General features: G+C 41.7%; 1 protein-coding gene across 1 annotated transcript; it reads left to right on the forward strand.

Moving 5' to 3' along the window:
• The first annotated feature begins 9,287 nt into the window (after positions 1-9,287).
• On the forward strand, positions 9,288-12,158 carry LOC122661828. Its single transcript, XM_043857340.1, has 5 exons — positions 9,288-9,582; positions 9,700-10,621; positions 10,675-11,241; positions 11,362-11,484; positions 11,822-12,158. The coding sequence occupies exons 1-5, from the start codon at positions 9,288-9,290 to the stop codon at positions 12,156-12,158; spliced, it is 2,244 nt and encodes a 747-aa protein (XP_043713275.1).
• Positions 12,159-12,693: the final 535 nt, after the last annotated feature.

The following is a 12,693-nucleotide window of genomic DNA, read 5'->3' on the forward strand; positions in this document are numbered from 1 at the left end:
ATTTAAATCAAAAGAATAACAGCAATAACCCTTTTCAGTTCTAGAATACCCAACAAAAAGACATTTAAGAGCTCTAGAATCCAACTTAGAACAACCAGGACGATGATCCCGAATAAAACAAACACTCCCAAATACACAGGGTGGTAACACGAACAATGGTGTAGAAGGAAACAACAAAGAGTAGGGAATGCCATCTCCCAAAACCAAGGAAGGCATGCGGTTAATGAGATAGCATGCAGTCAAGACAACATCAGCCCAAAAAGTCTCGGCCACTTTCATCTCAAACAGAAGAGATCGAGTGACCTACATTAAATGTCTATTTTTCCTCTCTGCCACACCATTTTGTTAAGGTGTGTCAGCACAAGAGGATTGATGAACTATCTTATGCTGCATCATAAAAGTACTGAAGGAAGCTGAAAAATATTCTTTACCATTATCACTATGAAGGATTTTCAAAGAAGTACTAAATTGATTCTGAATTTCAAGAACAAAGGTCCAAAAAATTGAGAATAACTCAAAACGACTTTTCATTAAATAAATCCAGGTAACTCTGGAGTAATCATTTACAAAAGTGACAAAATAACAAAAACCCAACTTGGACATTACTAGACAAGGACCCCATACATCTGAATGAACTAAAGAAAAGGGTTGGTCAGACCATTTATCGACTCTGGGGGATAACTTACACGGTGAAGTTTCCCAAATTGAAAAGACTCACAGTGTAAACTGGACAGTGACCGAAAATGACTATCCAAAATTTTTAAACTTTCCAATGAAGGATGACCCAAATGACAGTGAATTTGGTGAGGAAGCGCCACACTCAAACATGCGACCGCTGATGTGTCCTCAAGTAGATAAACCCCCCAGATTCATGGCCTCTACCAATTGTCTTCTTCGACTGTAGATCCAGAAAAAGGTAATAGAACAATTATAAGTTTTGGTGAACTTTTGAATAGATAATAAATTGCAAAGAAATTTGGCCAAATAAGAAACAGACGATAATGACAAAGAAGGGGTAACATGCACAGTACCTGTATCTCGGACTTCTGCTAAAGACCCATCAGCTAACACAACATGGAAGAGGACTCACGAAATAAAGAAAAAATACCTGAAACCCCAGTCATATGATTCAAAGCACCTGAATCAATGATCTAAGGATGATAAGTGGACAAAAGACATGCAGTAGCATTACCTATTTGAGCAAGTGTGGCAGTGGAGAACTGAGATGACTGGGAATTCTGAAATTGGGTAAAGCGCTCATACTCTTCATCAGACATCTTCACTGTCTTTCCCTCAAACTGTGGAGATGAAGCAACAACAGAATCACTACTAGCTGAATTGGCAAACTGAGCTAGTTTACCATGACATTTCCAACAAAAATGTTGGATGTGACCAGGCTTGCCGCAATGATGGCAAGTTCTCACTACCCCCGAAGCTTCTGAAGTAGTCTGAGTACCAGACATTGGGTCCTTACCAGCCCCACGACCACGGCCAGCACCACCATTCCCAACACTAACCCCATGGTTAGGGGTGAAAGACACCAATGCAGAAGTTTCCACAAGTGTGGCATCATGTGTATTCTCATGTGAGACACGTAGAACACGAGAAAAAGTCTTTGAAAGGGTTGCCACTTTATCGCCTCCAAGAATCTGAGAGCGGACAGCATCCAACTCTTTACCCAGACCACCCAAAAATCCCATAACTGCAAGTTGTTCACACTGATTTTGCATCTGTTGCACATCAGAAGTAATAGGAAGTAAGGAATTCAGTTCCTCATACATCCTCTTGAAGTCTCCAAAATACTGAGTCAAAGAACGACCCTTACGGTCAACACGATAGAAGTCTTGAGAAAGCTCATAAATCCGAGAGAGATTGTTCTGTCCAAAATACAGAACATTCAAATAATCCCACAGTTTCTTTACAGTATCGGTATGGGTAACCAGATCAACAATATGGTGATCCATGCAGTTTAACATCTGTCCTAAAATTCGGGCATCCACCACTGTCCATGTAGCATCAAAATCATCCTTGGTCTGTGTTAAGTGCTTCTTATGTCCTCGACTAGTCAAAACCAGTCCAACAATTTTCTTCCACTATTGAAAATTGTTGGCACCTTCCAACTTCTTTTCCACTAACTTGCCCACTTCAAGAACTCGCGAGATCTCGGTGAGTTTCTCGATTTTTTGAGAAACCGAGATGAGTTGACACACGAGTTGAAAAAGTGCAACAACTCGATTGAGATCTCACCAAGTTCTTGAGAATCTTTACCCAACCTCCTTTATATGAGTGCCCGATCTCAAGATCTTGGTGGAAAATCTTGGTATACAGAAACCTATCTATGCAAACCTTGGTAGACAGACATTTATGCTAAGAACCAAGACAGACACTTATTTATGCCTAATATCATTTAAGTAAATGCTTTTGTATTTGTATTTCATTTACTTAAGATACTATTCATAAATAAGCAATTACCCCCTATTTGAATCCAATAAAAATAGTTAAAAAATAAAATTCCAAAAGGAAAAAAAGTCAACCTCCCCAGTTCAAGAACAAAAACTGGATTTTCGGCGGTAGGTGCAACTTTAGACTTTCTAATGCTGGGGTTTTTCTCAAATCTAAAAATTTCATAAATCTTAATATGGTAAAACATTGCTAAAAACCAAAAGTGTGGTAAAATATTCATTTGTTTTGATGTCCAAAAAAATATTTTCATTCAGACCGATTTTGACAACATTCGCACACACCAAATTACGTTTGATCGTTACATAACTCCTTCAATATAAATCAGATTTAAGCAATCTTGGACTTGTTGGAAAGCTTTAAAGCTCATCCATTGCTTGTTCCCTCGGCCCGATCATCCAATTCGCTCCAACAGACAGGCATGGTTCAATAGTCAAAGCAACTTCGTCACTTTCGTGTACCCATCAGACAACAACCCTTTCGGGGGTTCCTTAGGGACCGATCGAAAGAATATAACGACCGAAGCGCTATCGCTCAGCTGCTTTGCGTATTACGAAAGCCGTATTGCCCGAAGGGGGCATGCTGGACGCCACTCTAAAGGATGCAACAGTGTCCTTGCTCTCCCAGTGCATCGAATTATCCCTCTCAAATGGTACCATAAGCCAATTTTGAGACCTCATCGCCTGCCAGAATTAGATAAGAGGGGTGGTGGCGTTCTTGAATTCAGTCTATCCGAACCGAATTAGCACTTCTCAGATCAGGCTAGGCCTCTCCAGCTGAGCTGGGCGCCGGGGCCCTGGATGCGCTAGCGATCTGCACATAGGGGCGCAAGCAACTGCTTGTTGAACAAAGAGTAGAAAGCATTCTTCGTGCAAAAGGGGTGAAGCCCGAAAGCATTTTATCGAATAGACACAAGATTCGGGGATATGTACTTTACCCCGATAGCTCCCCTGTAAACTAGACTTATGAGATGGGATTAGATAGATTCATGTGAGCATGTGACCTGTGGTGATGAGATAGGGATGGATAGTATTCATCTCAACCCAGCTCCAAGCAACGTTTATTTTCTCGTATAATTGCAACGCTTTGAACAGGTTAAGAGTTTTGAAACTCTCCCTTCAAAATAGAAGCACATTGCTCTCGTAGTTCGTGTATTTGTAGATCCTAACTCTCAAACTCAAGGAAAACAAAGCTTTCCAACAAGTCCAAGATTGCTTAAATCTGATTTATATTGAAGGAGTTATGTACCGGTCAAACTTAATTTGGTGTGCGCGAATGCTGTCAAAATCACTCTGAATGAAAATATTTTTAGCAATGTTTTAGCATATTAAGATTTATGGAATTTTTAGATTTGAGAAAAACCCTAACATTAGAAAATTGAAAATTGCACCTACCGCCGAAAATCCAGTTTTTGTTCTTGAACTGGGGGGTTGACTTTTTTTCTTTTTGGAATTTGATTTTTTAACTATTTTTATTGGATTCAAATAGGAGGGTATTTGCTTATTTATGAATAATATCTTAAGTAAAAGCATTTACTTAAATGATATTAGACATAAATAAGTGTGTCCTGGTTTCTGGCATAAGTAACTGTCTGTCCTGCTTTCCCACTAAGTGAAACTCCTATTTGGACTTTGTTTTTGCCAATTCTGATAGTGCCATTGTGTTTAAATGGCCTAAAATAGGCTGAATACCAAGTTTCAGACCCAAACTAGGTCTAAAACCCACCGAGTTGAGGCTTCAAGTCGGAAAAAAAAAAAATGCACCAACTCGGCGAGATCTCGACTCGACTCGGTTTTTCCAAGGGTCGAGTTGGAACCGAGTTCCGAGTTTTAGTACCTTGCTAACTTGTTGGAAGAGATTTCAGTAACAACAGATTTATTATCACCCATTGATCCAAATAAACAGTCCAAATATGATGCAAAATGTATCCAGAAAATTGACCAAAGACTGATATAGAATCTGTCCAGAAAAACTCTGAAAAATGATCCAGAAAACTGTCCCAAGAAAAAACGATGCAGATTATGTCCAGAAATTTGATGCAGAATCTGCCCAGAAAATTAATCCCTAAAGCTGTCCCAAAAACAAAACATGTTTTGTCCAGAAAAACCGATGCAGAATCTGCCCCGAAAATCAATCCAGAAACTGATCGATATCACTATCTCAAACACTTAGCAACACATACCTGAATTGAGATAGAAGCCGCAACCTTCTACTCCATAAATCGATCACCAAACAATAGAGAGCCCTAGTTCTTAAATTCGAAGCATGAACTAGGCTCTAAAACTCTCCAAAATACAGCCTAGGGTGATGTACCCCTTCAAACGATGAACGAAAGAAGTCTCAAATCACCAACCAGCAATGAACCAATTGATATTGGTTGAAACCGTGAGAAAGAGGAGATCAAGATACTAGGCAATATGTAGCAGCCCTAAGGATCTTGCTCTGATACCATGTAAATCTGTAAAAGAAGAAGAAAAAGGAGAAGAAAGGAGGGAGGAAGAAGAAGACGATGTGCTGAAACTCTTGGGAGTCACAACCGTAAGGTTGGGACTGCCCATCGATTTCAATATATAATAGGGAAAACCCCTAAAAACACAAAACAATAAAAAAGTCATAATACTCCCACAGAGAAATCGTGATTAAATCACGATTCCCCTCCCCTCTTTACATAGTGACTTCTAACAGATTTCAACATCATCATTAGATTCAAGTTCAGCTACAGCAAGATTAGCACATCGTGCTTTCTGTGGACAGAACTCAGCAAAATGGCCAGGCTTGTTGCAATGATAACAAGTTTGGTTTCTATCACTCTCTTGCATAGGGGACTTTCCTTTGTTAACAGTTTTAGGGACAACACTTGAGTGAAAAGGGGGCCTATTGTTGGTTGCCCGGTTGAAAGTAGTCCTCCTAGCATCTCTGGTAGAAGCGTTAAAAGACCTAGACAGTAATTTTAGCAAATCTTTAGCTTCCAAGGCCTTTTGATAACAGTCTTTAATATCATAGATACTAGTAGTTCCCATTGCTTTACGAACCTCAAGCTTCAAGCCAAGCTTGAATTTGGACATGAGTTGAGCATCACTAGTTCGAGAGAGTAAAAAAGTGAATTGTTCCGTGCATTCAGCCACGGATAAAGTTCCTTGACGGAGGAGGGTATTAAACTGATCATGGAGTCAATCAATGAAAAAATGGGGAAGATAGTTATCTTTCAAATAATCTTTCATTTCTTCCCAAGATGTGATGGGAGTGCCCTTGGCAGCCATCCTATTTTCATGCATTTTCCATCATTCTCAAGCCGGGCCTGTTAATTTGGTCGTGACGAGTTTGATTTTCCTTAACTCGGGCATCTCATACCAATCGAAATAATCATCAACAACATTTAGCCAATCAAGAAATACCTGGGAATCGAGCTTCCCATTGTACTCTTTCAGCTCCATTTTGACCTTGTGAGTATCGTCTTGCCTTAAGGGATGTTGACCAGCATTTTGCCAAAAAAAAAGTTCTCATACAATTCTCAAAGGTTGGTGGTTGATGTGGTGGTGCTGGTGCTGGTGCATGTATATTGGTTCTTAAAGGAACCCTGCTGGCTGCATAAGATCCGCTGGTGGATGATGTTCACTTCCAGCCTCCATGTTGTTGATCGGAGGGTGAGAAGTAGAGGGCTGTCGCTGCTCTATTGCTAATATACGAGCTAACATCTCTTGCATGGAATTAAGAATCTGCCTCATGGTAGAAGAAATTTCCCAAAGAGATGGGAGTTATTCTCTTCACCAGTCATAGCTCTGATACCTTTGATGCAAACCCGAGAGGGTAAGCAAGCCAAGATCGACTCTGGAAGAGAATTCTGATTTGAATCTGGTTAGGGTGGGTTATGGGTAGGTATGATGGAGGTTGATGGAGGGTGGCTACAGAGAATGGATGATGGAGATGATGAGGATGATAGTAGTTGAGGATGAAGGCATATAGGTGGCAGCCTAGAGTCCCACTAGTTGCCCAACTGCCGGAGTCCCACCGAGGTCACAATCGAAGGAGTCCCACCTTGATCCCACTTCAGGCTCATAAGAAAAAGTTCTCAAAGAGAGAAGACTAAGTCTTTTTTTTTTATGAATTCTGGAAATGGCTTTACAGCCTGCACGATTTTGGTATATATAGGGGAAGAGAAGACTAAGCATTCTCTGAAGATACATGCATATGAATTAAAGAGACTGTTGAAATTCCAAGACAAGTGGAATTCCAACACCTAGAAACCAGACCCCCTTACATAGAAACTATTCCCATGAAAATAGAAAATTGTTCCAAGACCTTGGAACTACAAACAAAACCAAAATAAATGAAAGCAATAAACTAGCCTAGGAATATGAAAAGGCACAAAATAAAGCCAGACTTTGTAGGGCCATCTTCATAGCTCCAAGGAGTCCATGTTTTAGGCTGGTTAGGTCCAAAGTGAGATTTAATTCTTGCTGGGCTCAATGGGGAACTTGGGCTGGAATTTCTTCCTAGTCTGGGCCTTCGGCTGCTGCTGGGCTGTGGGCTTGAACTGGGCCTTTAGCCGAGTATATTTCTTAGCAAAATAATGGTTTGGCTTCCTTGGTGCTGGATCAGTAGGATGCTCTGCATCACTCCGGCTGCATTACCTTCTCTATTACAAAACGAATCTGCCAACTCCTCTGAACTTCAGCAATGGCATGACCGATTAGGCCACCCACCTATAGGAACTTTATCTACTTTATTTCCTAATTTAGTTAAACAATTTGATAAATCTGAGTTTTTTTGTGAAGTATGATGTATTCTTGCGAAACAAACTCGAACTTATTATTCTATTTCTAATAACCGGAGTTGCTCTTTTTTTGATTTAGTTCATACTGATGTTTGGGGCCCTAGGTGGAAACCCTCCATTTCTGGTCATCGTTGGTTTGTTTCTTTTATAGACTGCCACTCTAGAACTACTTGGATATATCTTTTGTATACTAAAAGTGAAGTTTTTTCGAGTTTTCAATACTTTCACCACATGATCCAGACCCAGTACAGTGCCACTCTCAAAATATTGAGAAGTGGCAATGGCAAGGAATATATGGAAGGTCAGTTCCAAACATACCTTGCTACCCATGGATAATTCACCAAACAGTGTTGACACACCTGCTCAGAATGGCATCGCTGAAAGAAAGAATCGTCACCTCTTAGAGGTTGCCAGAGCAATTATGTTTGCTCGTCCTGTTCCCTCCCAATACTGGGGGGATGTTGTTCTTACTGCTACATACCTTATCAACAGGAAGCCCACCAAGATCCTTGAGAACCGCTGCCCGGTCGAACTTTTACTTGGCCATAACTTTTTTGTGGTTCCACCTAAAGTGTTTGGGTGCACCTGTTATGTGTGAGATACTCGCCTTCCCGGAAAACTTGAACCCCGTAGCTTAAAGTGCATTTTTTTGGGTTACTCTGTGACCCAGAAAGGGTACAAGAGTTATCATCCACCTACTCAACGTACCACTGTTGGTATGATGTTGTGTTTCACGAGACTAGTTCTTATTATTCCTCCCCACCTATTCAGGGGGAGAATGTTTGTGAAGAGATGTTTCCTATTGACACCCTTTTACAGTTTAGCCAAGCCAACCTAAGACCAATACCGAACTTTCACCTTAGGGGGAGAACAAGGAAACCGAACTTTCTCCTCAGAAAGAAAACGTGGAAAAAATGAAGAAACAGTTCCTATTCAGGGGGAGTCTACTCCGGTCCAAAAAACCATTGGCGAATTTTAGAAGAGAATTAATTATTCAAAATTATGACCATATCAGAGGGGTGACACCAGAGTATGGCAGCCTCCATCCAATCGAGTACCAACTGATGCAGATCCAAGTTCACGCAGGAAGAAGAAGAGCAGCCTTTGATTTTCGTTGGAGCCTTATTTTATATATTTAGTTTTTATTAGGGTTAAAACAGTCTTTTATTCCCCTCCACGATTTTAGAGGGATGATGTTTTTTGTTTATTTGTTTGTTAAACTTGTACTCCTAGTTAGAGTATGAGTCTACTGTTTTTATATTGTTTTTATTAGGATTCAGGTTAAGGGAAGTCACTACTCCTAATCTGATTAGGATTGGTTTTAGGATTTAGAATTAGGACTCCTAGTTCAAATCTACATATCTTTTGAAGGCCTTTTGCCCCCCCCCTTTTATTATAAATAGAAGAAATCGTGGGCAGGCTCCCCCACTTATTATTGCATTAAAAAAACTGTGTTTCAGATCTGAGATTGCTGCCATCAAGCTGCTGCCTCTGCTCCATCTGCGAGCCTGCATCCTTGTGGACTCAAGGTGGTTAAAGGGTGGGTTCTCCTACGACTCCTTGCACTGTGAAGGTCAGGAGGTCTTCTTCTATCTTCAAGCTGTTGCTGCTCCTGCACATTAACCCTGCAACTTATCCATTCAACCCTCAACCCCATTAAACCTCCAACTCCTACTTCAACTAGGATTCCATTATAATTCCAGATCTAGCCATCACCTTCAAACCCTATTCTCAGCCCACCTTCCCTACATCATTCCCCACACTCGACCTCAGCCCTAACCTATAATTCCCCCTCTAACCCCTTCATCTCTTCACTCCATTAAACCCTAAAGCCTGTGACCCGACTCTGCCCAAAATTGCAGAAATTCAAAACATCTCCAAACCCTAATATCTTTATACCATTAAGACCTCTGAAACCTGCCTTTTAAAACCCTATAAACCCCCTTGTCATTACTCAGCCCTGACCCTAAATTTTGCCCTAATAACCCTAGTCTGCCCATTCGGCCAAGTGGAAGTTATTTCACCTAGGCTACATCAAATTGGTATCAAAGCCATGGACAAACATGGCAACCCTATTGTTGATCCAACACTACCACCCCAACCTGATTCCCTTGCTGCAATCATGGCTATGCTGCAGAAGATCTCAACAGACCAGCAAGTTCTTGGTGATCGAATGACAGCCATGGAACAAAAGCAAGCTACGCCTATTATAAACAACCCTCTATACGTAGAGGAAGATCGGCTACAAGTCCATTCTGAAGTTCATGGCACTCTGGGAAGGAATGAGCACTACAGAGATCATTCCAGACGACACAGGGACCACAGAGATCAGTCTAGACATGACCGAGGCTACAGGGATCGAAGAAGATATGACAAGGATGACTACAGAGAAGATAGGGACAGAACTACTGAAGCACCTCGAAGATCTAATTTTGAGGAATATTTGAGATCCTACTTCACTGGAGATGAAGCCCAGAACAGAAGATTTGATACACAAAAGGTCAAGCTAGAATTGAAAGAGTATGATGGGATTGGTGATCCACAGAAATTCTACAACTGGCTTGCTGCCCTAGATGACTACTTTGATTGGTATGATTTGCCTGAAGATCGAAAGATGAGACTGGCACGCACTAAATTAATTGGTGCTGCTCGAGACTGGTGGCGCAAGACAGAGAGGGATATGGAACGTGAAGGTAAAGCACCTACCAACTGGGAGGATATGAAGTATGATTTGAAAGAGAAGTATTTACCAAGACACTATACAGCTCAGATGCAAGACCAATTCAACTCCCTTCGTCAAGGGAATATGACTGTATCCGAGTACATGCAGAAGTTTGATTCTCTCTCATCTCGCACCGACACAATAGAAAGTGCTACTCAAATGTTGTCCCGATTCCGATTGGGATTGAGATCTGACATCCTCAGAGCTATTGGCGTTGTGGATGTTCTGGACATCAAGGATTGCTTTGAGAAGGCATTGAAGGCAGAAGACCTATTGAACACTACTAGAAGGTTTGGTTCTACTGTTGTCAACACCAGACAATCTTTTCCAGCATCCAAACCAACTAATGGTTACAATAGAGGTAATAACACCACTGCTGGTTCTACACGGACAGCCCCTTACACTGGCAGCTCTTCACGTGTGGACAAGGGTAAAGCCCCAATGACTACCAGTGAGACCAACACTTGTTATCGCTGCAATGAGAAGGGATACTATGCTAAGGACTGCCCACAACGACAACGGCAAATTCATGTAACTGAAAGGGAGAAAGCCCTGATGAATTTGATGAACAGGGTATTTATGCATTACCCCCCGAAGATGGTGATGATGGGACTACTTATTTTGACGACTTGGGTGATGAATTTGAAGATACCTGAGGTGTTCACGTAGTAGCACGTATATTGAGTGCTGAATCCAAAGGTGAAGATTGGCGACGTAGTTGCATCTTCTATACCCGCTTGCGAGCAGGTGAGCGCACTGCCCAGATAATTGTTGATAGTGGTAGCTGCGTTAATGTTGTGTCTGAAGATCTTGTGAAGAAGGCGAATCTGAAATTTGAGAAGCACCCGATGCCCTACAAAGTCTCCTTATTGAATGGGAATAAGCTTGATGTGAACAAGCGATGCTATGTTCCCTTACAAGCCCAAAAATACTCAGAGGAAATTTGGTGTGATATCATTCCGATGAGAATGACTGATGTCCTACTAGGGAGACCGTGGCTTTATGACAATGATGTTGCTCTCCTAGGAAGAAAAAACCTCTGTGTGTTTCAACATAAAGGAGAAGAGATCAAGTGGTACCCACTTAATTTGCCTGCCGAAATATGGAAACGTCGTGCCATGCGCACTAATCAAAAGGGGACAGAATCTGAAAATAAATTGCTAGCTGTTCCACAAAGGGAATTTGAACAAATCAGCCATGATACGGGACTGGTTCTTGCCTTGGTGACTCAAGAGGTTGCTGCCCCAACCGAACAGAAGTTTGCACAACCCATCAAGGATCTATTGTAGGACTTTTCAGATGTAGTACCCGAAGAACTGCCCAATGAGTTGCCACCACTCAGAGATATTCAACATGCCATCGATTTGGTACCTGGTGCTATATTATCAAATCTGCCCGCCTACAGGATGAGCCCCTCGGAGCATGAAGAGCTTAATAAACAAGTTGGAGAGCTTCTCAAGAAGGGATTTATTGAAGAAAGCATAAGGCCCTTGTGCTGTTCCCGCCTTGTTGACACCGAAGAAGGATGGTTCATGGCGCATGTGTGTGGACAGCCGAGCTATCAACAAGATCACCATCAAGTATAGGTTCCCAATTCCTAGGCTTGATGACATGCTAGACATGCTGTCCGGTTCTAAGATCTTCTCCAAGATTGACCTCCGCAATGGATACCATCAGATCCGCATACGGCCTGGGGACGAATGGAAGACAGCCTTCAACACCAAAGATGGATTATTCGAGTGGAAGGTCATGCCCTTTGGCCTGACGAATGCACCTAGCACCTTCATGAGAGTCATGACCCAGGTACTTCGTCCTTTCATCAGTAAATTTCTTGTTGTTTATTTTGATGATATTTTGGTCTACAGTAAAGACCCCGATGAGCACATAGATCACCTGAAACAAGTTCTCAGAGTACTCCGGCAAGAGAAGTTGTTTATCAATTTAAAGAAATGTTCCTTCATGCTTCCCAAGGTTGTTTTCCTTGGTTTTATAATTTCTTCAAAGGGTGTTGAAGCTGATCCGGAAAAGGTTCGAAGTGTGGTTGAATGGCCTACTCCGAAGACATTTACTGAAGTACGAAGCTTCCACGGTTTGGCTTCTTTTTATAGGCGATTCATTCGCAATTTCAGTGCCATCATGGCACCCATAACCGAATGCACCAAACAGAACAAGGGTCCGTTCGCATGGACAGCAACCGCTTAAAAGGCCTTCCAGATGATTAAGAAGAAGATGACTGAAGCTCCAGTACTACGCCTGCCCAACTTTGACCATATTTTCGAAGTTGCTACAGATGCTTCCCATGTTGGTTTAGGCGGAGTTCTTATGCAGAGTGGGCATCCTATTGCATTCTACAGTGAGAAACTTAATGATGCCAAGACTCGGTACTCTACTTATGATATAGAGCTTTATGCTGTTGTTCAGGTCTTGCGGCATTGGAGACACTACCTTATTGGCAAAGAGTTCATCCTGTACACTGATCATGAGGCACTCAAGCACCTCCACTCACAGAAGTCCATTAGCACCAGGCATGCTAAATGGGTTGCATATTTACAGGATTTCAACTTTGCCCTCAAATACAAGTCAGGAAAGGAAAATACAATGGCTGATGCACTGAGTAGAAAAGTCCTGACCTTGAACACTTTCTCAGCCCATGCACTTAGCATCGAGCAGATCAAAGACGAGTATGCTAGTGACAAGGACTTTCAAGTCCTATATGCTGATTTGAAGCAGGGTGGAC

Source organism: Telopea speciosissima, chromosome 5, assembly GCF_018873765.1.
Source record: "Telopea speciosissima isolate NSW1024214 ecotype Mountain lineage chromosome 5, Tspe_v1, whole genome shotgun sequence".
NCBI lineage: Eukaryota > Viridiplantae > Streptophyta > Magnoliopsida > Proteales > Proteaceae > Telopea > Telopea speciosissima.